Source organism: Mauremys reevesii, linkage group 1 (genome assembly GCF_016161935.1).
Source record: "Mauremys reevesii isolate NIE-2019 linkage group 1, ASM1616193v1, whole genome shotgun sequence".
Lineage (NCBI taxonomy): Eukaryota > Metazoa > Chordata > Testudines > Geoemydidae > Mauremys > Mauremys reevesii.
This window is the reverse complement of record NC_052623.1, coordinates 188,735,850-188,758,860: the sequence shown is the minus strand read 5'-3', so window position 1 is coordinate 188,758,860 and position 23,011 is coordinate 188,735,850. Positions and strand designations below refer to the sequence as shown.

Below are 23,011 nucleotides of genomic sequence, written 5' to 3'. Positions count from 1 at the left end.
TCAAGGATCTTTTCCCCTTTGCTCAAGCTCTAGTGAAGCCAATATGTGAGGTACAGATGATTCTGTGAGCTCAGTTATTCAGCTCTCAGATTTTCCAGCAGAAGTTACTGTGAGGAGTGGCAGGTGAAGGTTTGCTGAACTGAATACCGAAAGGGGGGCTGAGGTTTCGAGAAATGTCTGGGACCACAAAATATAGTTAGACTTACCTGTGCATGCTCTTCCTTATCCACAAATAACCCATTGACTCTCAGGATTCTGTCTCCATCCTTCAGGCCGGCCCTATCAGCTGGACTGCCCTCCTCCACGTTCCGGATGAGGTGACCCAATTTGTTTTTCTCAATGCGCAGGTAGAATCCATAACTCTCCCCCTCTTGTTTGGTCACTATGCATTCTCGAGGATGGAGAGCAGAGGTCATTTCTGCCAAGCAGAATGGAAAAGGGGTATGTGTAAAAACAGGACCAGGAAAAGGAAGTATGTCCCCTTTAAATATTGTGATAGACCCAGGCCAGTTGGGAACAGCAGAGTAGTAGATGGGAGATGTACTGGCCATTGGCTAAGCAGTTTTCTGTTCCCTGAGTGACCAGAGCAGGGGCTGCTCCAAGCTAATGAGAACACCTGACTCCAATTAACCTGCTAAGAGTCAGGTGAGGCCAGAGGGTCACTCTCGTAGGTAGGCGGACCTGAGCAGCTGAAAAGGAGGCCACCCAGGAGGGAGAAGCACCCGAGTCTGACCCCCACCCTAACACTTCTGAACCAGTAGAGGCAACAGAGACTGGGCCCCTAGATCTTGGGCAGATTAGCCCCGGGAGAGGAAATTTTGGATGGGACCAGGCAGAAGACCCAAGGTATGACGACATCAGGAAGGAGGTGACCGAAATAGATGGGGTCCCCGTGGAAAGGAAAACCCAGGGGCCAGGACCCTACTTCATAATGAAGAAGGATCGCTTATACCGGGTTGCATCAGTACAGGGACAGAAGGTACAGCAGATCCTAGTACCTCAAAAACACCAGAACGTTGTATTAAGTCTCACTCATAGTCATCTTTTTGGGGGGCATTTGGTGGTAGAGAAGACCCTGGCACGGGTCCTATGATGGTTCTTCTGGCCCGGAGTACATGAAGAAGTGCGGAGGTACTGTGCGTCCTGCCCGAAGTGTCAGCTGCACAGTCCCCGTCCCCACCTGAGGGCACCTTTAGTATCCCCTTCCCATCATAGAGGTCCCCTTCGAGCGAATAGCCATGGACCTAGTGGGACCCCTGGAGAAGACAGTTCGGGGCCACCAATATATACTTGTTGTTTTGGACTATGCTACTCACTACCCAGAAGCCGCCCCCCTGTGGAACACAGCCTCTAAAACGATAGCCAAAGAGCTGGTGGGGATCTCTGCCCGAGTGCAGCTACTAAAGGAGATATTAACAGACCAAGGAACCCCATTTATGTCGAAGCTAATGAAGGACCTCTGTACGCTGCTCCATATACATACCCTGAGAGCTTCAGTCTACCATACGCAGACTGATGGGTTGATAGAAAGGTTTAACCGAACCCTCAAGGCTATGATAAGGAAGGTGGTAAGTCGGGACGGGAAGGACTGGGACACCCTACTACCCTACCTTATGTTTGCTATCTGGGAGGTACCTCAGGCCTCAACTGGATTCTTCCCCCTTTGAGCTGTTATATGGGCGCAGCCCCCGAGGCATCCTGGACATAGCCAAGGAAATTTGGGAGGAGGAACCCAATGAGGGGAAGAGCATAATAGAGCATGTGCTACAGATGAGGGACCAGATAGCCCAGGTCACTCCCATAGTGAGGGAGCACCTAAAGAAGGCCCAAGAGGCCCAGCAAACCTACTACAACCGTCAAGCCAAGGTTCGTTAGTCTCAGTCTGGTGACCGAGTAATGGTACTGGTACAGACAGCCGAAAGTAAGCTGTTGGCCCAGTGGCAAGGGCCCTATGAAATAGTTGAACCAGTAGGGGAAGCAGCAAAGAGTCCTGTGGCACCTTATAGACTAACAGACGTTTTGGAGCATGAGCTTTTGTGGATGAATACCCACTTTGTCGGATGCAGTAGGGGAAGTAAATTACAAGGTGCGACAACTGGGACGTCAAAAACTAGAGCAGATATATCATGTCAACCTTCTGAAACCCTGGCATACCCAAGAGGCATGCACAGTGTTTCGGGAAGACCTGCACCCAGGGACCAAAAACCCTGAACAGGTGAGGATGTCTCCTGATCTAATGACAGCCCAGAAGAAAGAGGTAACTGAGATGATCGCCCAGTATCAAGATGTATTCTGAACAAAGCCAGGTCGCACAACTGGGACATATCACCACATCGTCACGAACCCTGGGGCCAGAGTAACAATGAGGCCCTACTGGGTACCAGCAGCCCAAAGCAAGGAAATAAAAGCGGAAGTCAGGAAAATGCTGGAGATGGGGATCATTGAAGAATCTCATAGTCAGTGGTCCAGCCCAATAGTGTTGGTGCCCAAACCTGATGGCATCACAAGGTTCTGCAATGACTTCCGTCGACTAAATGAGATATCCCAGTTTGATGCCTACCCTATACCCCGCATAGACTAATTAGTGGACCGTCTGGGGAATGCCTGGTACTTAATGACCCTAGACTTGACAAAGGGGTACTGGCAGATTCCCCTAGCTGAAGATGCAAAGGAGAAGATGGCGTCCTCTACACCAAAGGGTCTTTTCCAGTATATGGTCCTTCCTTTTGGACTACATGGGGCCCCAGCTACCTTTCAGCGCCTCATGGACAAGTTACTACGCCCCCATGCCAGCTATGCTGTGGCCTACTTGGATGATGTACCCAGACTGGGAAACCCACTTGAAGAAGGTGGGGGTGGTCCTTGATACCTTCAGGCGAGCTGGCCTTATGACAAACCCTGTTAAGTGTCCTATGTGGTTCACGGAGGCCAAATATCTTGGCTACGTGGTAGGAAAAGGTCTGGTAAAACCTCAACTGAACAAGTTAGAGTCCATCCAAAATTGGCCACTACCAAGTAGTAAGAAGCAAGTCCAAGCATTCCTAGGGGTGGTGGGAGTATTACTGGAGTTTCCTCCCCATTTTGCCACAAGGGCAAGTCCTCTAACAGACTTAGTGAAGGCCCGTGGTCCAAATCCAGTCAGATGGTCCAACGGGGGAAGTAGCCCAGGGAGTTGTAGCTGTTGCGCAGCTGTACCAGGAGGCACTCTAGATGGCTGGAACCCGGAGTAGAGGGCAGGCCCGGGTTCCCCTCAAACCTCCCAACTTCTGATCAAACACAGGAGGAATTGACCTGGACTGTGGCTTCTACCAGAGGGGAAGGTCTCTGGGCTGTTTCCCGACCCGCAGGGTGAATCTGTGAGGCGAGCAAATCCGCCAATAAGTGGAGGAACTTTGTCACAATATACACTGGGTAGGTCATTTGAGCCAAAGTGTTTTTAACAAAGATAACAAAAGAAGAAAATGCTTTTGTCTTCCATCTCGGATGAAAATGGTGTCTGCCTCTTGCTAAGGAGGAGACTGACTCAAGGCAGAATGCCAGAGAGAGAACTTGTCTGCTGTGGAAAATAAGATGAGAAAACTGCTCAGGGTCTATTCCAGAACTGAGCCTCATGGGAGAGAAACCATAATGCAGATTAAGCTGACAAGTGTTGCCAGCGGTAAAGAAAATTGAGGTGTGGCTAAAATGGAATTCTTAGAAGAGGGCAAGATTAAGAAAGAAACAGGTAGCTTTGAGCAAAGTGACCCTTCTTAGTATTTTTGGCTAAACAGAATTAAGTTGGAACAAAAGAGGTTTTTATTTGGGTCATTAATTGGTCAAAGAGACTGTTGGGGGAAATATTACTCCTGGGGGAATTGTGCGCCATTATGCAATGCAGAGTTTTGCAGAAATTAATATCGTGTGTGCACAATGTCCTTCCTCCACAGAAATGGGCTGTAGTGCTGCTAGCTGCCACTATGGGCCACTGGACTCAGCAGAGCCCAGCTTGCACATAGAAGACACTGCTGGGGGAGGGAGAGGGAGCTAAGGGTTCGTGGAAGCTGCAGTTCCCAGCATGGCCTGAGGGAAGGAGAGAGTGGCGGGCAGGAAACTCCGTGCAAGCCTGGGACCGAGGATCAGGTTGTTTCTGCCTCTGGATCTCTGCGGGGAAGGGAGTCGGGTGTTGGGGGGGACTGCAGCTGGCCTCTCGGGGGCAGAAGGGGTGCGGGTATCTGGGCTGGGGCGGGGACCATGTTTGGACTCTGCAGAGGAGACGGTTCGGGTGTATTGGCTGGGGGGCCCCCGCAGGTGGGCTCTGTGTGGGAGGGGTTGTGAGTGTCTGGGCTCTGGGAGGAGTGGGAGGAAAGGGGCAGAGAAACAGGAACTGGGTTGTCATAGGGGTTTCTTCAACTCTCTACTCTTGGGGGAATTTTTGTATGTGTCTGTATTGTTACAGACATACTTGTTGACAGGTATTTTTAAATAAATTACCAAAAGTAATGAAAGTGGCATGATTATGTAGTGCTATTTTGGCAAATAAAACTTGCAGAATTTTAAAATGTTGTATGCAGATTTTTTTTGTGCAGAATGCCCCCAGGAGTAAAAATATTAAAGAAATTAAGGGAGCCTAGCTTGCCATGTCAGCCTGTAGCTGCTGATCTGTTCTAATTACTGTACAAAGCCCTTTTTTCTGGCTAAGTTCAGTGTCTGTCTCTATATCCCCAACCCCTTCCACACAGAATGAAATGTGTACTTCCCTCCTTTTGCATAAGTGGTTAAATTCTCTCTTGTCCCATTTGTGCTGAATCTGGAGTGTAGGGTGACCAGATGAGAGGAAGAAAATATCAGGACACATTGTGGGGGGGGGGGGGGGGAGGGGGAGGTCCACTGGCAGAGGAAAAAAAAAAAAGATCGAGACAAACACTTATATATCGGGACGGTCCCGATTTTATCGGGACATCTGGTCTCCCTTCTGGAGTGAGACCAAGGGAGTTATTGGTCCCTTTGAAAATGAAGCCAGTCCCACCTATTGAATAAAAATATTTGAGATAGGAAGGGCTGAGGGTCCTTTGGCTCTGATAGAGTTCTTCATACTCAGACTTCAGGTGCAGAGAACTAGAGATAGGCATTGCTATTGTAGATGTTTCTGCTGTAAATGGGGAGAGGAAAGACAAATAGATGCCAAGGAAAGAATCTGGTTTTACTAAATGTTTTGAATCCCTTCTGGCCTAATCTACACTTAAAACTTCTACTTGCATAGCTGTGTTGGTCAGGGGTGTGCAAACTCACCTTCCCAGCTGATAAAACCCCCAGTGTACATGCAGTTATGCTGATGGAAGAGGGCTTTGGTCAGCATAGCTAATGTCATTCAGGAGGCAGTCGTAAACCAGTAGAAAAACTCCTGTTGATGTATGTCTACAGGAGGAAGCTATGCTAGCATAGAGGTAGCCTCTCTGGTTTGGGAATGGGTTTTAACTATTTTGCTGCTGGTTGTTTGAGCAGAAATGTCTAGATAATATGCTTATCCCACAATCCTAACCTGCCTTCTCAGGCACCAAAGATCTCAGCTCACTACCTATCTAACTGCCAGAGCTTCTCGCTTCTCACCCTGCTGACCTCTACAGTACAGTGATGCATAATTAGTACAAAAATTGTGACCCATCTTGGAGGAAATTGGATATCTTGAAGGAATTTGAAAAAAGTGTAGAAATAGCAGGCTATGTTCATTATTTTCCATTTATTTCACTGAAAAACTCAGTTTTTAAGTGTTATGTTAAATGATGCTGAATTTCCAGTCTGCTGCCCCAGCGTGCCACACACACCAGGGGATTTCTGTGCAGAATTTAGGGCCAGCTGCCTGTGCAGCAGATGGGGCCTTTGGTGTATCATTACGAGGTGGGATGGAACTCTGTTCTTTTGGGTGCCTGAGCATTATAAAATGCACATCAAGGGAGAGTTTAATACATGGAAAATAAGGTGTGTGACTTCACTTTGGGTAACAGGACCAAGGAGAGCCAGTTTCACTGTTTCAACAGCTCCTGCAAAGAACTGTGCTAATATGTGTTTGTGTAGGGGTTGCAGGGGCTAACTAGGACATCTTTCTCTGAGTGGCTTTTCAGAAGTCTGTGTAATGACGTAGTTAATGACCTATAGCCCTTTGAATGGGCTTTTGGCTGCTTACCACCACTAAGAGAGAAATCTGTCAAATGACCAAGGCAAGCTGTGATGCAGAGATTACCCATTAATTGCAGCCCGGGCAATTAAAGTCTATGTGATCACCTACTGTAAGGTTTTACATGTCTGTCTCACTACAGCTGTCTGTTACTCAAATTGCCCCAGGTTCCTGACCCTGTGAATCACTTTCGGTGACCACCTACAGGATACTAGCCTAGGTCCACAGAGACCATGAGCTGCTTTGTGGCTAGTGAGAATCATCAAACAATAAATTTGGGTTAGTTTATAGAGGAATAGGCCCATGTCACAGAGATGGTCTGGCCTGGGACTCTGTGGGTCTGGAGATCATTAAAAAGACAATATTTCCAAGAAGCATTGACAAAATTTGTCCAAGATCCCATTAATACCAGAGAAGTCCTAGCTGTGGACATGTCCCTCCAAATTGTTCACTGTTGCTATCCCCCTGGAGGTGGATGGACGAACAGACTCGCACACATCACTCTTGTCAATCGGGTTATATTCCTGGTTAACTCCTTGTGTGGACCCTCTCATTCTGGAATAAGAGTCCCTTATTCAGAGCTTTTTAACAAATTCAGAATAAGGTACTCTGTGTGAGAATGCCCACACAGAGTTAATCAGGAAATTAATCTGCTTTCAATTCACACCAGACTTTATTCTAGATTAATTTTCATGTGTAAACAAGCCTTAAAACAATCCCCCTCCCCCTTTAAAAAAAAAAAAGATGGTTGCGCCTTTAGTGAAGAGGCATAGGTGGGTCAGGTCAACTAGCATATTGAAGGTCAGAGGGGCACAAATGTGTTATGGAAGATACTGGAAGGTTTTGGTATCTGGGAGCCTCACCCATTGGTCAGACAGCTGGAAGGATTTAATATACTGCAATACCTCAAACTTCGCTCGGAACATATCCACAAAAGAGAAATTAAGACTGAAGTAAATTCTGTTGTAGGAGGTGCATCCTTTCCTAGTATCTAGAGATACTTTTATACCTAGACCTGATTTGGAAAATTTCTCCTGGCAGAGGGTCTTCAGGCCATCCCAAATACAGCTCCTGTGTAGGTAGAGAATAGGAGCCCACAGCACATGATTTATCTGATCTCCCTTTGAAAATTCAAGATTTTCCCTGATTCTAGCTACCATGCAGTTGTACTATGGCAAATCCTCAGTGTAGACAGGCAAAGCTACCATTTGTACTCGTGGAGCTTACCCTGCTGGAAACCAGAGCAGGCTGCATTGGTGAAAATTGCAGCTCATAGCTGTTTGTCCTATGTTTTCTAGGAGTGTACACCAGAGCCTGAAATAGAGGCAAATCCCAGTGTAGAGAAGGCCTAAGAAACATTCAGTTGCAGGGAAAGGCAGATGGTGAACTCATGCACCTCGGAGGGAAGTGGGGAAGCTAGCACAGGGCTCAATGTTACTTCTCCTTTTTCTGCATAAAAGCTTTATGGGGAATGGGGGTAAAGCACCTAAAAGGTAACCAGGATATTAACTACTGGGATGTTTTGGGGGAAAGGGGTTAGTGAAGAAAGAAGGGAAGTTCTTACCTGTGTCTGCGTAGAGCTGTTCCTTAGGGAATTCTCTCCAGCAGTCTCTCCTGTGGCTGTACCTGTAGGTACAGCTGGACTTTGATTGAGCAAAGGTTAATTTAAAAGATTATTTATTTAACCGAGTCTCATGCATGTGTTTACCTATTTGATAACCTGCTTGCAGAGGTGCAAATCACTTCTCCTTTCTCAGCAACTTTGAATTCTGCTGCGGTGTTTCATTGATCATTGTACCCTCAAACTACGACTTTCACGGGGAGCAGATCCAAGATAAGCCTGATCTTTGCTCTTGGTGAGAGCTTTCCCCTGAGAGAGACAAGGGTTCCCAAGGAGCAGATCCAAGACCTGCTCATCCACTAGGAATGAGCATCTGCAGGCTCTGGTGACAGACAGGGACTCAGCTATTGGAAATAACGCTTGTGTTGCACCTCTGCTGGTTGTAGTTGCCAAATTAGTAACTGGCCTGGTTATAATGTGGTAAAATGGCGGGGTTCCATGTTTAATGCTGATTGTTTCCAACTTCCATAGCAAATTAGCAAATTAGCCTGGTTTACAAGGAAAAGTAAATTTAAAAGACACATTTCTTTACACATTTCTGTGTAAACTGACCAAATTTTCTATGGAATCAGTGAGGCACGATATCCATGTCTGTCATGGGCTAAAGAATAGGAACAAACAGTCCCAAGAGGGGTAGAGGTAGTGGAAGTGAAAGGCATGGAAATCTCAACCTGAATGTTGCATTAATATGATCTTTGCATATAGGCAGGATGAATGTGGATATATATATGGAAATCTTCCTACTGGACCTTGGGCATGGACTCCATGTGAGTTTGCAAGGCATGCTGAGGGTAGGAATTATTATTTGTATTACAATAGTATCTAGAGGCCCAGGGCCGGTGCAACCATTTAGGCGACCTAGGCGGTCGCCTAAGTCGCTGGCATTTGGGGGGCACCATTTTCTTTTGCAGCAACCGTGGCGGCTGGATCTTCAACTGCCCCGGTCACCGCTGGCATTTAGGCGGAGGGAGCTGGGACAGGGGAGCGGGTGGAGGGCTGCCTGCAGCAAGTGGGGGGGGCGGCACGCAGGGGAACTCCCCGCCCCAGCTCACCCCTGCCCCACCTCCTTCCCGAGCACGCCGTGGCCGCTTCACTTCTCCCGCCTCCCAGGCTTGCGGCGCTTAAGCTGATTGGCACTGCAAGCCTGGAAGGCAGGAGAAGTGAAGCAGCCACGGCGTGCTGGGGGGAGGAGGCGGAGCAGGGGTGAGCTGCTTCACTTCTCCCGCCTCCCAGGCTTGCGGCGCCAATCAGCTTAGGCACCGCAAGCCTGGGAGGCAGGAGAAGTGAAGCGCCCACGGCGTGCTCGGGGTGCTTGTGCACGGAGCAGGGGTGAGCTGGGGTGTGTGGGGGGGGTGCCTCAGGGCGGAGGGTGGGGAGCTGCTGCAAGGGGGGAGCGCCTCAGCGCGGGGGGAGGCGCAAGGTGGAAGTTTCACCTAGGGTGCAAAACATCCTTGCACCGGCCCCAACAAAGATTGAAGCCCCACTGTACTAGGTGCTCTACAGACACATAGCGAGATGGAGTCCCTGCCCCAAACAGCTTACAATGTAAACCAACATGTGTGACAAAGGGTGGCCAGGGAAACAGAGGCAGAGAGGTGAAAAGCAACATGTCTGCGGTCACTCAGCAGGTCACTTGTGGAGGTGGGAATAGAACCCAAGTCTCTCATGTCCCAGTCTTTTCCACGGGTCACGTGCACCTCCAGGAGCAGCATGATATTTGGGTTATCTGTCAGGAGGTTTTGCAGGTTTTGATATTCACTAAGGGCCAGTTGGTTCAATGCACTTGGTGGGTACAGATAAGGCTGTAAGAGCCATATATTGTTTTGAGAACAGTATTTTGCATATATTGAGCAGTTCCAGAGGGGTCAGAATATGGGGTGTAGGCTGTGTGGGTAGGTTCTGGAGGGCCAGGGCGGAGTTGAGGGAGGTAGTGTTAGGGGAGTGTCTACCAGTCGAGGGTGGGGGATTGGGATTCTCTTCTTCTGGTGGGTGAGTTAAAGGAAAATTTGGTAACAGGGAATGGGGATGGGAATGATCTTTAGGTGTGAGTGTGGTGGGTTCGACCCTGCAGCTGGGCGGGAGAATGGGTGTGGGTGCATGAGTAATCGGGCAGTGAGGTCAGGGCAAGGGGCTTTGGGAAAGGATGAGTCAGCATTTGCAAGCATATGGGCCACATTAACGCATGGGCAAGCTAGGCATATGCCTAGGGCCCAATATGTGTTTGGGGAGAGAAGGGGGTCAATCTGAGTGTCGCTGTGACTCTGTGCATCAGGTCACAACGCCACTCACTCAGATTTGACCCTGCCACCCTTCCTTCATAGCGGAGGACCAAACCTGAGTGGGCAGTGGTGTGGCCAGTGCTGCTGCTCCTTGCCACTGCTGGTTCCTGCACCAGACAACTGCTGGAGCTTGACTGCCATCCAGGCTGTGGATGGGGGGATTGGCTGAATTAATAGGGGTCATGTGATTGCTTGAAACACCTGGGCTTCATAGGGTATATCTAGGGTTGCCAATTTTGGTTGGACGTATTCCTGGAGGTTTCATCACATGACATAATCTTTAATTAAAGATTAATCTTTAATTCCTGGAGACTCCAGGACAATCCTGAAGGGCTGGCAACCCTATATGTCTACACAGCGAATGGTAGGGAGTCTCAGCACCTGGGTCTGCAGACTTGGGCTCGTTACAATGTTAAAAATAGCCATGCAGACATTGGGGCTCAGTCGGAACTTGGGCTCTGTAGCCTAGAGACGGGTGTGGGCTTCACAGGCCAAACCACAATGTCTGCACTGCTGTTTTTAGCACCATAGCATGATCCTGAATCTGTTGTCCCAGGCTCTGAGACTCACAGCCACTTGCTGTGTAGATGCACCCATTGGGGGGGGGCTGGGAGAACTGATTTTGGAGGAGGAACTGCAGTGAGCAAGTTGGACTCCTATGGAAGGCCCTGAAGTGGGGTCTGGGGACACCCCCTGGAATTAGAATCCTACCTCAGAGCAGGGAAGACTCAAAGATATCCCAAAGGAGTTGAGACTGTAAGGAGGTTTCAAGGAAAGAGCTTGGGAGTCAGGGCTCTATCCCAGAGAGATTAAAAGATAGCCCAGAAGAGGACCAGGAACTGAACCCAGAGGGAGGCCCGAGAAGGGTCCAAGCTGGGTGAAAGAATGTTTTGTTTGTTTGGACTTTTGTTATCCCAGAAGGGAATTGAACTCTGAGTGTGACCCAGCTGGAGGGCTGAGCCACGTGAATCCCGGGGGAGACAGAAAACCCTCGTCCCATAGGTCAATTTATACTTGAGTATTTATAGATCTACTAAGTTTATTACTATGCTGTAAAATGTTTCAGAAGAATTCTGTTATAAAAGAATAAAATTAAAAAAAGAATGGAGGCAGACAGTGCTTGCAGTGCCACATTCAGCCAGCAGGGAGAGGCACATATTTGGGGACTGAAGTGTTGCTGGTAATATATTGACCTCACCCTCCCCACCTACACACCCTATGACAATCAGGCTTGTTTTCAAGCATATCTCTGCCATTGTGGGTGCTAGATGTTTACTTAAAAAAAACCCAGAAAGTTGATATTCTCATGTAATCACCTGTTTCCAAGAGCAGGAGCTCTAAGGAAAACACCAAATATTGCGTGACTTGTCAATACTGACACAGGACAGTTTAATACAATAATTCTAATATTCCATGACAAATTACGTGCTCAGTTTAACAGTGACCAATTTATGGGGTCATTCACCCCTCAGTTAATTCACCTTTACCTAAATCCTGGATGTGGTGGCTTAGGGCCTGGGCACACTCCATCTATCGTGTTTCTTCCCATCTCAACTGCCTCTGCCTCTTCGTGAACTCACATCTGCTAACATTTAGGGAGTAACAACTTTAAAGCAAGCTTGTGTTTTCTCTGCTCTTATTCGATCCTAACAGGTGGTGCTGGCAGATGTAGGCACAGAGCAAATTCCCAGAAGCTTATCTGTGCCTCCTAAACAGTCGCCTATTTATTAGACCTTATTCCAGTTTTGTATCACACATAAATGTTTTACAGGGATTGAAGGTGCATATTGTGGTGACTTATTGATTTTAGGTTACAGGATCATATTTGCGTGATGTGTTAAGAGAAAAACCTTTAACTATAGAGTGTAGGGGCAATCCCAGGTTTTAATAAGTGTAAAGTGAGCCAATCCTCTAGCCAGTAAGTAAAAGAACTTCTAGAGCTTCTATAACACCTCCATCCAAATTACATATAGAAACTATTATGTCCCTATCTTCAATGAAACTGAGGCCTGGAAGGGATAAATGACTTGCCCAAGGTCACAGAAAGAGAGAGGAGAATCTGGGAATGGAATCCAGGTTTTGTGAATCCTTGCCCTGTGCTCCAACCCAGTGGTCCTCAATGGACGAGGTTATGAACAGGTGTAAAGGGAGTCACAAACAACCTGTCATTACCATATTGCTAAATGGGTGGGGGATCGTGGTGTGCAAAAGGCTACTCTAACCACAAGCCCATTCTGCTGCCCTGTGAGAGAGCCATTCTTCAGCACCAGCACTGAGGGTTACTTTGGGTACGTCTACACTACGGGATTATTCCGAATTTACATAAACCGGTTTATTAAAACAGATTGTATAAAATCGAGTGTGTGCGGCCACACTAAACACATTAAATCGGTGGTGTGCGTCCACGGTCCGAGGCTAGCATCGACTTCTGGAGCGTTGCACTGTGGGTAGCTATCCCATAGTTCCCGCAGCCTCCCCCGCCCCTTGGAATTTCCGGGTTGAGATCCCAGTGCCTGATGGGGCAAAAATCATTGTCGCGGGTGGTTCTGGGTAAATGTCGTCAGTCACTCCTTCCTCTGGGAAAGCAACGGCAGACAAGCATTTCGCGCCTTTTTTCCCTGGATTGCCCTGGCAGATGCCATAGCATGGCAATCATGGAGCCTGTTTTGCCTTTTGTGACTGTCACCGTATGTGTACTAGATGCCGCTCACAGAGGCGATTCAGCAGCGCTACACAGCAGCACGCTTTTGCTTTTGCATGATAGCAGAGATGGTTACCAGCCATACTGTACCGTCTACCATACCATAAATTGGTAATAAGATGATCATGGTTACCAGTCCTTTTGCACTGCACCATTTGCTGCTGTCATAAGTGCCCCTGGCTGAGATCAGCCAGGGGCGCAAAAGCCAAAATTGGGAATGACTCCCTGAGTCAATCCCTCCTTTTTGGTATCTAAAAATAGAATCAGTCCTGCCTAGAATATGGGCAAGTGTACTAGAGAACCACTGTATCATAGAACCAGAGAGCACAGCTGCTCTGTGTCAGATCCTGCAGAAATTATGGGCTGTATGCTATTCACAGGGGCTGCTCCTGCAACAACCCCACTTGTTGATTCGGTTCTTCCCCCAGCCTTCCTGGGCTACCGTAGCATTGTCCCCCCACTTGTGTGATGAAGTAATAAAGAATGCAGGAATAAGACACAGTGACTTGTTAGTGAGAAATGAGTGGAAGGCAGCCTCCAGCGGCTATGATAGTCCAGACAGGACATTAAGCAGTGTGTAGGAGAGAAGCCCAGCATCCCACTGCTAGTCCAGGGGCAATTGAATCTTTTCTTTACACATGAAGGGTGGGGACTGATGGAGCTCAGCCCCCTGTTGCTATGATGAAGACGGTTACCAGCCATACTGCACCATCTACCAGGAAAAATTAGGAGCAGGCGCCCTTCATCGACCTCACTGATGCTAGTCGGCATGGTTACCAGTCCTTTTGCACTGCCCCATGTGCCAATAGGCTGATGATGACGATGGATATCAGTCATATTGTACCATCAGCCACCCATGGCGGGGGGGGGGAGCAAGGATGTTGGTGTTGAGTGCTGCAGCATCCCGTCTATCTGCAGCATTCAGTAAAGATAGGGTGACATGTAAAAGAGTCAAGAGAGGATTGTTTTCCCTTTCACTTCTGCGGGTGGGTGGGGGGGTGCATAAATTGCCGAGCTATGCCCTGACCCACCGCGGACACTGTGTTTGACCCTAGAAGCATTTGGAGCTCAGCCAAGAATGCAAATGCTTTTCGGAGACTGCAGGCACTGTGGGATTGCTTGAGTCCTCCAGTCCCTGCTCCAGTCCCCCCTCCATGAGCGTCCATTTAATTCTTTGGCTTTCCGTTACACTTGTCACGCAGCAGTGCGCTGAGTCCCTGCTATGGCGTCTGTCTGGAGATTTTTTAAAAATGATTTTGAATTTCATCTTCTGTAATGGAGCACTGATAGAACAGATTTGCCTGCCCTTACAGCAATCACATCCGCATGGTCCATGCTGGAGCTCTTTCTTTACTTTGATTTTTAACTGCTTCGCCACACGTGCTGATCGGAGCTCCATGCTGGGCAAACAGGAAATATTCAAAAGTTCGCGGGGCTTTTCCTGTCTACCTGGCCACTGCATCCGAGTTCAGATTGCTGTCCAGAGCGGTCAGTGGTGCACTGTGGGATACCACTCGGAGGCCAATACCGTCAATCTGCGGCCACACTAACCCTAATCCGATATGGTAATACCGATACTAGCGCTACTCCTCTCATTAGGGAGGAGTACAGAAACGGGTTTAAAGAGCCCTTTATATCGATATAAAGGGCCTCTCAGTGTGGACGGGTGTGGTGTTAAATCGGTTTTACGCTCCTAAAACCGGTTTAAACGCTTAGTGTAGACCAGGCCTTTGTTGCTGGCTCTTGAGCAAACCTGCAGTGTCACGTTACATGCTACATAGGAATAGTGAGTAGGAGTAGAGAAGTTATAGTACCTCTTGTATTTGGCAGTGGTGCGACTGCTACTGGAATACAGTTGTGATGTTGTGTGTGATGGTGCACCCCATAAGGCTTCATGGAAATATGCTTATGAATATATATATATGATAGAACTGGAATATGTTTTATGCTACATATGCCATGTAACATATCTATGTAAAGGTTATGATCTACTGAATATATTCATCCTATTTGGCAGGGATTTGGAGCAATCAAATTTTTGAATTGCTCCGCTCCAGCTCCAGGCAAAAACCTACTGGTCCGTGCTCCAGCTCCGGGCGCTGCTCCAAAGCCCTACTATTTGTATGCATGTGTCATTGTTGTATTTGAAGTTATGGATATTGGCTGTGTGTACTTGCTTGATTTCTAAGTAGCTTTAGTAAAGCATTTGGTCAGCTTCTTGAGAAAGGAATGTGCAAATTAAGTGCCCAATCAAGAAACACTTAAAAGGACAATGAATCTTGGATCCACATAAGAAGTCTACCTGAGGACGTTCAGGATAGCCTCTGAACAATGGCTGCTGCCTGTAAAAACTGAGTCATGCATGCACATGTGACTTGCCCATGTGACTCCAAAACTCCATCTTGGAGCTGGACTTAGCATAGGAGAGAGGAGGGGGGTCTCCATCCACAAGAGAGAGTTATTTAAGCCCATGGGAGACCTCTCCATTTTGTCTTCAGCTGGCTAAAGAGAGAGCCTCTCCACCCCCCAGGATACCTGAAAGAAACTGGTGAACAATTTATGAGTTTACCCTGTATACGTTTTATACAGGGTAAAACAGATTTATTTGGGGTTTGGACCCCACTGGGAGTTGGGCAACTGAGTGTTAAAGACAGGGACACTTCTTAAGATGCTTTCACTTTAAGCCTACAGCTGTTAGGGGACATGGCTCAGACTGGGGTCTGGGTTTGCAGCAGGCTAGCGGGTCTGACTCAAACCAGGCAGGGCATTGAAGTGCCAAGCTGGGAGGGCAGGGAAAGCAGGGGCTGAAGTAGTCTTGGCACATCAGTTGACAGCCCCAAGGGGGTTTCTGTGATCCTACCCGGCACAACAGTGTCCAGGTCTATTGTTCACAATTCAAGAAAGCTGTCGATAAATTGGAGAGGGTTCATAGAAGAGCCATGAGAATGATTAAAGGATTAGAAAACATACCTTATAGTGATAGACATAAAGAGCTCAATCTATTTAGATTAACAAAGAGAAGATTTAGAAGTGATTGACAACAGATTATAAATACCTACTTGGGGAATAAATATTTCATAACAGGTTTTTTTAATCTAGCATACAGAGGTATAACAAGATCCAGTGGTTGGAAGTTGAACTAGACAAATTCAGACTGGAAATAAGCTGTGCATTTTTAACAGAGAAGGTAATTAATAGTTGTTCCAGCTTACCAGAGGGTCATGGTAGAGTCTCCATTGCTGTCAATTTAAATATCAGAACTGGATGTTTTTCCAAAAGATTTGCTCTAGTACAGACAACACTTATTTTGGGAAAGTTCTATTGCCTGTGCTATGCAGTCAGTGGTCCCTTCTGGCCTGGGAATCTATGACTCTATGAAAAACGTTGTTTCCACTTATTTTTCTCATGTATATCTTCTGATAAATTTTTTTCTGGTCTTTGTACTGTGATGACTATTTAATGGGTGGGGTCCTCTGAGGATTTAAAAATCCAGATTTGTAGTAAGATAAAGAAATGTCTTTTTCTCCTTTTATAATAAGAGTGTCATTTGGACAGCTATTTTGATTTCTGCTCAGGTTGGTGGAAAATGAGGAGGAATAATTGCATTGAAAAAAAGACTTTTGCTAATTCACTTGTCCTGAGACTAAAGGAAATAACATGCAGCAGTAGATGCATGAATGGGTGTGTTTGCAATTAAGACTTAGAATTCAGTCTTAAGTTTTATTTTAAATTTGGTTTTGTTTTGAATGTAATAGATTTTTTTTTAAATTACAGCTTCTAAAAGATGGTCAGCAATTTTGTTCAACCTTTCAGCAGTTCATGATCAGAAGATCTTGTGACCAGCATCATCAAACTGACCTAATCAATCTGCTATTTTGGTACTGGTAAATAGACAATTTACTTTCTGCAATGTTCAGTTAGAAACTTGCTGAGCCTGCTGGATTTTTTTTCTCTCCAGATTTCTACACGACATCTCCCAGATTTGGACTTGATTGTTGTGAAAGATGAAATAATAAATCTACATTGGGTGAAATGCCTTATTCTGATTCAGCCAGGTAGGTCAGAAGAGGAGGTGTGGGCATGCCCCTTTAAAGTGGTGGTGTAAGGTGATTTGAAGTCCATGTCCTGGTGGGTCAGACGCCATGTGATTTCAATGTAACCCACTGGTGAGTGCACAGGCCCACCCTTGTGCCCAATACACAGAAGATATGAGTTGTTACAGCCCTCAGCTACCAAGTCATGGCTCTTTAGCTCAAACTGTACAAGCCCAGGCATTTATCTCTGGCGGTCCCCTGTTCAATCCTTGGTGTGTTTCCCAAGAGCGTGGTCATCACATAAGCAAGCTCTATTCTTCCTTCCCTGGAGGCTGGCCAGTGATGGGTTGATGGAACCCAATAATAGCCAGCAACTAAGATTGATCACATGTGAGTCTGACAGAATCCAGGAGACCAGCTAGTTAACTAAACACCAACAGAAGCTGAGAAAATCCACCATCTACAGGCAAGCAATATTCCAGAAAGATCTGAGAAGCGCTGTCAGGATGAAGAGCTTGTGTTGCCATTGAAGGATTTAAGTTTTTATTTGAATTTTTATTTTGTCAAGTAGGAGATGTGTGTGAGGCTGGCAGACCAGGTGCCAGCTCATGCCAAGGGCCCTAGGCCTCACTGAACACAGACAAATGCATAAATAGCAACCAGTCTGGCTCACCTGTGTGTTAGCATTGTTAAAACAGACGGTGAATTTATAAGAATGTGTTCAGTGTTTAGACGATGAAATACTTGTAGGATGCTAAATGTATTGATCTCACTTATAACATCTGTAGCCCATGGTATAAAGTTATGTGGAGTGTTTGCATGGTAAACCTCTAACTACGTAACTCAACAAACAGGAAAGAAACATGAATGTAAAGTGCTAGTCCTGCATACGAGAAGGCCCACTGAAACCAAATGAGCCACTGTGAAACGTCAAAGAACAAAGACTTTGTTGATTCTCCCCACCCCTCCCCCGTGAAGAGGAGACTGGTTCCAACAGTTGTCCCATCAGTTTGAGTTCTGGGGGAAAGGGATAAAAATCCCTGACCAGAAGGAACTGTTTTACTGTGCTTCTCGGAATTTGGAGAGGGCAGTCTTTCTAAGCATAAGCAAGGGATCCGCAAGCTGCTTAGCTTCGGTTAGCCCAAAAGGATATATAGAGCTTGCACATTACAGCAGCTTCTGTTACCTTTTGAAACTTAAGACTATAACTCATGTGCGTGAGTATGTTTACCTGCTTTTACCTTGAAAAACTCTCCTATTTCTTTTTCCTAGTTAATAAATCTCTAGTTAGTTTATTACAGGATTGGTTACAAGAGTTGTCTTTGGTAACAGATCTAAGGTACAATTGACCTGGGATAAATGACTGGTTCTTTGGGACTGGGAGTAACCTGAATATTGTGATTTTTGGTGTAAGGGACCCTCTGTTACAAAGGCAGGCTTGCCTGGGTGGCAAGATAGACCGGAGTGCCCAAGGGTGTAAGGCTTTTTATCTCTCTAGGCTGATCTCATCAGAAGACCTTGGGGAGCCTTACAGTTTACCTCTCACTGAGTCCCCCTTTTAAGCTCATCTATCAGAGCTGACCCCTAAATGAATAGCACATGCACAAATGTAAAACAACCAACACCACTTTATTTGCTAAGGGGAGAGGAAGGAAGGGAAAGGAAGATGGATTAATGATTCTGGAGATTCGGAATAACACAAAGGCACACACATGCACTTATAATACAAGATGTTCTTCTACCTTTACAGACATCAGCGATGAAGGGGCTGCAGGATCCAGATGACAGAAGCCAGCGATGAACACCGACCGTGGACAACAGATGAAACAGACAGGTACGTATCCCTATCTTAACTCCCACTCTAACCCGCTTTGCGTCGTCCTGAGTGCACGATTGATCTAACTAATTGGACCAGATCTGTGTATGCAAGTTTGCTTTCCCAAAACAACAAACAAACAACCCCAACTTAATTAGTGAGTAACTATTGCAGGCCAATAGCCAGTGCCAAGATTGTACTGCACTACGAGAGAGAGCTAGACACCTGAACCTCTGACAGCTAAAAGCTCAAGAGCCAGTGCCCCTGGCCTCTCCCCTCATTGGTCTTTATAGGTAGCTGTTGCTAGGCAAGGTCAGATTCCTGCTCTTCCCATTTTCCCGCCTTTTGTAGGTACTGAGGAACAAGAACCTGATCCAAAATGGAGGTTGCCTTGTCCTTTTACCAAAACAAAATGGCCTTTTGATTTACAGAACTTATTTTAACTTTTATACATAATAACTTGGCAAACATGTAAACTGAAATTAACAAGGGGACTATCTGACTTCATGTTAAGGCTGTTAAGGTGCTTGAGAAGTTCACACTCAATATTTGACTGGTGAAATCTAATTATAGAACACAGAACCAGTTTGGGGTTTGTGCCCTGCTTCTTAACAGTCTGCCCTGCGGTTCGCACTCACGGTCGTGAGCCACTCCAGATAACTTGACAGTGTGCTTGTCTGACCAGCATAGGCAGTGGGTATAAGAGACCAGGGAAGCTAAGTGTCCCCAAAAAGCCTGCCCACCGCCTTTGGAGTGTGCAGCTGCCGAAAGGGTAGCCAGCCATGGCCCCGGTCATGCTCATTCTCTTCCCACCCCACTCTGCCCGCATGGGAGCCTTGGGGGAGGGGGTGAAGAGGCACGCACAGACGGTGAGTGGCTGGCTGGCCGGTGGGCGGGGTCATGGGAGGGGGCGAAGAGGTGCATGTGTGTGAGTGGCCGGGCAGGTGGAAGGGGGGCTTGGGGGTGGGGGCAAAGAGGCATGAGCGGTGGGCGGGGGGGCTGGGGACAGGAGGATCAAAGAGGCGTCAATGGCGGGGGGGTGTATCTCGGGGAGCTGGCCGAGCATGGGTGGGACTTCCGAGGGAGGAGGCTGAGTGAGGTTGGGCCTGGGGGCAGGACCACAATCCAGGCATGCGCAGCTTCCCCAATGGAGGAATTACACCTCGCCCGTGTTGACCAGATATTAAGAGAGAAACAAGGTGGGTGAAGTAACTTGTCTCTCTTACCACAGAAGTTGGTCCCATAAACGATTACCTCACCTACCTTGTCTCTGTAATATCATGGGACCAACATGGCTACAATTACACTGCATGTGGATATGAATATGCATTTTTAGTGGTGTGTGTATGAATGAGTGGGTGTTAGAGCGTAAATGAGCTCCTATAAAGCCTACAGAGGAGTGGCACGTAACCAGGCTGAGAGTAGCTATGAGTCAAATAACGATTTACTCTGTAAAGTCCCACAGGTGTTCATGTTTGAGTTAAAAGAAGCTACATATCTAACCTTGAGAAACGTCGTTTCCACCTAAGTTTTTGGTTACCAGATATAACAAATTGGGGTTATCCTCAAAATTTTTATTATAAATATTATTGAAACGTTTTCTATGACCATTCCTTTGGGGAAGGGGAGCAAAAACTTTGGTATAAAATAAAGACTGGCAAAGCTTTTCTTTTGGATTTGTAGTTTTATGTCTTAGTGAATTAAAATGGGAGTTGCTTTCTCCACTATTTGTTCTTCTTTGAACAAACTGTATAAATATTGAATTGACTTTTATAATGTCCTTTTATTTGAGGACTATAGGCCCCAGCAGCACTTTTTTAGGTTATTGGCTAAGGATTGTTTATTGGATATAAATTTATGAGTTTGGGGATTTTAATCTAATCTTTTTAATTTAGATATTTGTAATGTTTCTATAATACATCTGTGTAGCTTTATTTTAATCTGAGGTGTTGGCTTAGTTAATGATCTATATATATAAATAAAATATAAAACTCAAACTTTGTCTAGTCAATGTTCCATCATTGAACCAGACATGTGGGGTATTCAAATCTCCTGACAATCTGTCATTGTTACTCTGTGTGTGTGAGAGAGATGAAATTTCAGTCTGCATGCAGGACTATGATTGTATCAGAACTGCTCGAGAACCCTGATGTATTGGATTGGGAGAGCAGAACGCAGGATGTTTTTCACTGAGGGCTGCTGCCTTTGGAATTCTTTTCCCCTGAATACCTGCTCTTCTCCCCTCTGGCACTGGTATGGTCTGTGGTCTGAAGATGATAGGGAAAGGAGCTATCTGATGCCATGTACTGGTGAGGTGGAGGAAGAGAAAATGAATCCAACCTTATTTGTATGGTTGATACCCACCATGCCAGTGTGAACATTTTGGTCATTTTAGTTAAAATTCCCTTAAGTTTTGGATGTAAGGGGTAATGAAATGTTAGGTCCTTATACCTGGTGGAAAGGACTTTGCCTAAAGAATATGCTATCTTCCCCCAGGCAGCTCCTTGCTGAGCTGCAGAGTGCAATGACGGAACAGAACGAATTCCAGTGAGGAGTTCCCTTTTACCCAGCACCCACAGAACTGAAATTGCTATAGCTGGGTTAGATGGTGGTACCTTAGGCATGAGTGTAGCTTCCCATGGTTCTGGTTTCCAGCGCATACAGAGAAGACATCAATGCATCCAAGGGCAAAACTGAGGACAAAGTTGGTTGCTTGTTCCCAATTCCAGATCCGTGTTTCCTTTATGCACTGTTCATGCAGAAATAACTGTGAGCCAGAAGAGCATGCTAGGTCCTAATGTGCAAATGAAATGTACCATGTGTCTTATTTTGGGGTAGAATTCCTATTGGGTGCATTGAAGTCCTGCCACAAGAAGTAACTTGACCTGGATTCTCTCAGCACTGTGGACACACTGGAAAGTCTACGTGGTTGAGAAGGTGATGAGGTGACCTATTTGCAGCCCCTTCAGCACTAATTTCCTGTCTTATCTTTGAACATCTTAGATGAATTGGTATTTGGCTTTGTTTTTGAGGTAATACGTGGCAGTGCACCTACTGTGTTGAGCTGCTAATAGAAATGTGGGGGAGGAGAGTTCCTGCACTCCATTAGCTAGTGTCATCTTTGTGGTTTTGAAAGGCTTGTGTCTGACACCACATGTGGTATGGTGATCATAGGAACAAACCCTCTGTTGTTTGCAGTTAGGACAGGGGAGGTGATGAGGAGGCAGTACAGGCTGATTGTAGCCTGCAGACTCTAGATGCAGGTGCTAGCTCTCCCCAGAGCAGAGGCACACTGACTGAAAGGGAAGAAACATACAAATCAAGACATGAAAATAACCAATGAGTTGCTTAATCAATGTGGTTCTTTATTAAAAAAAAATCCCAGTGAACCAGTGGTTAAATTGGGGAGTAGCAGTTTTATAGTATCAATACCACCTTTTAGATTTCAAGGAGGTTTGAGCTTGTCATGGTCTTGGTTAGCCTATACATCTAGATACCTGAATTGCCGTTTTAAGACAGTAGGTGGAATCTCAATGCTATGATCACATAAATGTATAACTGTACAACCCAGCTCACCATCTGTAATGGTGGTTGCGAGCTGCATCATCTGAAAGGATTCAATTTTAAGGTTATGTTTATATCCAGGTAGTTATGCTGTTTTTCACTCACAACAGTTGGTCTTGTTTAAAATATACTCTCCTCCTTTCCAGGATAAAAACATTGGAGGGTACGTTGTCTTCATGGCAGGGTAAGCAAAATAACCTCTATTATTCAGGATTGAGAAGTTCCAGACTCAGACTCCATCATCTCATATGGGCACACATACAACAGTGTGGGACAAATTTGTGTAGCTTTTAACTGTCTGTTAGTCACTTTATAATTACTAGAGCTGACTGGAGGAGAACAAGTCTATTTGATGGCAACTTTTGAGTTTCAAAATTTGTGTTCCACTGAGGCCTATACCTGGGTCTTCCACCTCGCTGGCCAGTACTCTAATCACTCAGCTCAGCTATTCAACTAGAGTGTCTCTCTTCCTGCCCTTTCCCTCAAAAAAACTTCCTGGTGAACGTTTCATGGAAACCAATGTCTTCATGGAACAGTTTGGCTTAGATAAAACAGAACATTTTGCTAAAATTTCATTTTGGCAACAACGGTTCCAACCAGCTCTAATGATTACACTGTCTTTTTGGAGCAAAGTAATTTGAAAGTGACTGGATTTAAATACTTAAAGTTAGGCTTTGAAGCTAACTCTAGTTTTATGATAAATAGGTGCCATTTTACATCTCTGGTGTGGCAGAAGTACTGGAACCTTCATATTTTTTCTGAATGGAAAGATTCTGCAGAGCAGAAAAATCATGGAATAATGAACACACTGGAGAATATATTGTCTGGAGCAATCCCATAATGGC

General features: G+C 46.1%; 1 protein-coding gene and 1 long non-coding RNA gene across 2 annotated transcripts in view; one reads left to right on the top strand and one right to left on the bottom strand.

Moving 5' to 3' along the window:
* PDZK1 (PDZ domain containing 1) overlaps positions 1-7,772 on the bottom strand; it is an 18,079-nt gene extending 10,307 nt beyond the window's left edge. Inside the window, exons 1-2 of the mRNA XM_039521031.1 lie at positions 7,716-7,772; positions 207-418 (exon numbers count right to left, since the gene is read on the bottom strand). Of these exons, the coding sequence (XP_039376965.1) occupies positions 207-416 (210 nt within the window). The 5' untranslated portion in view covers positions 417-418; positions 7,716-7,772. The remainder of the gene's footprint in view (positions 1-206; positions 419-7,715) is intronic.
* On the top strand, positions 4,059-23,011 carry LOC120396151. Its single transcript, XR_005593022.1, has 5 exons — positions 4,059-4,119; positions 16,527-16,630; positions 18,537-18,620; positions 22,313-22,350; positions 22,872-23,011. It is a non-coding gene; the product is annotated as an uncharacterized LOC120396151 (long non-coding RNA).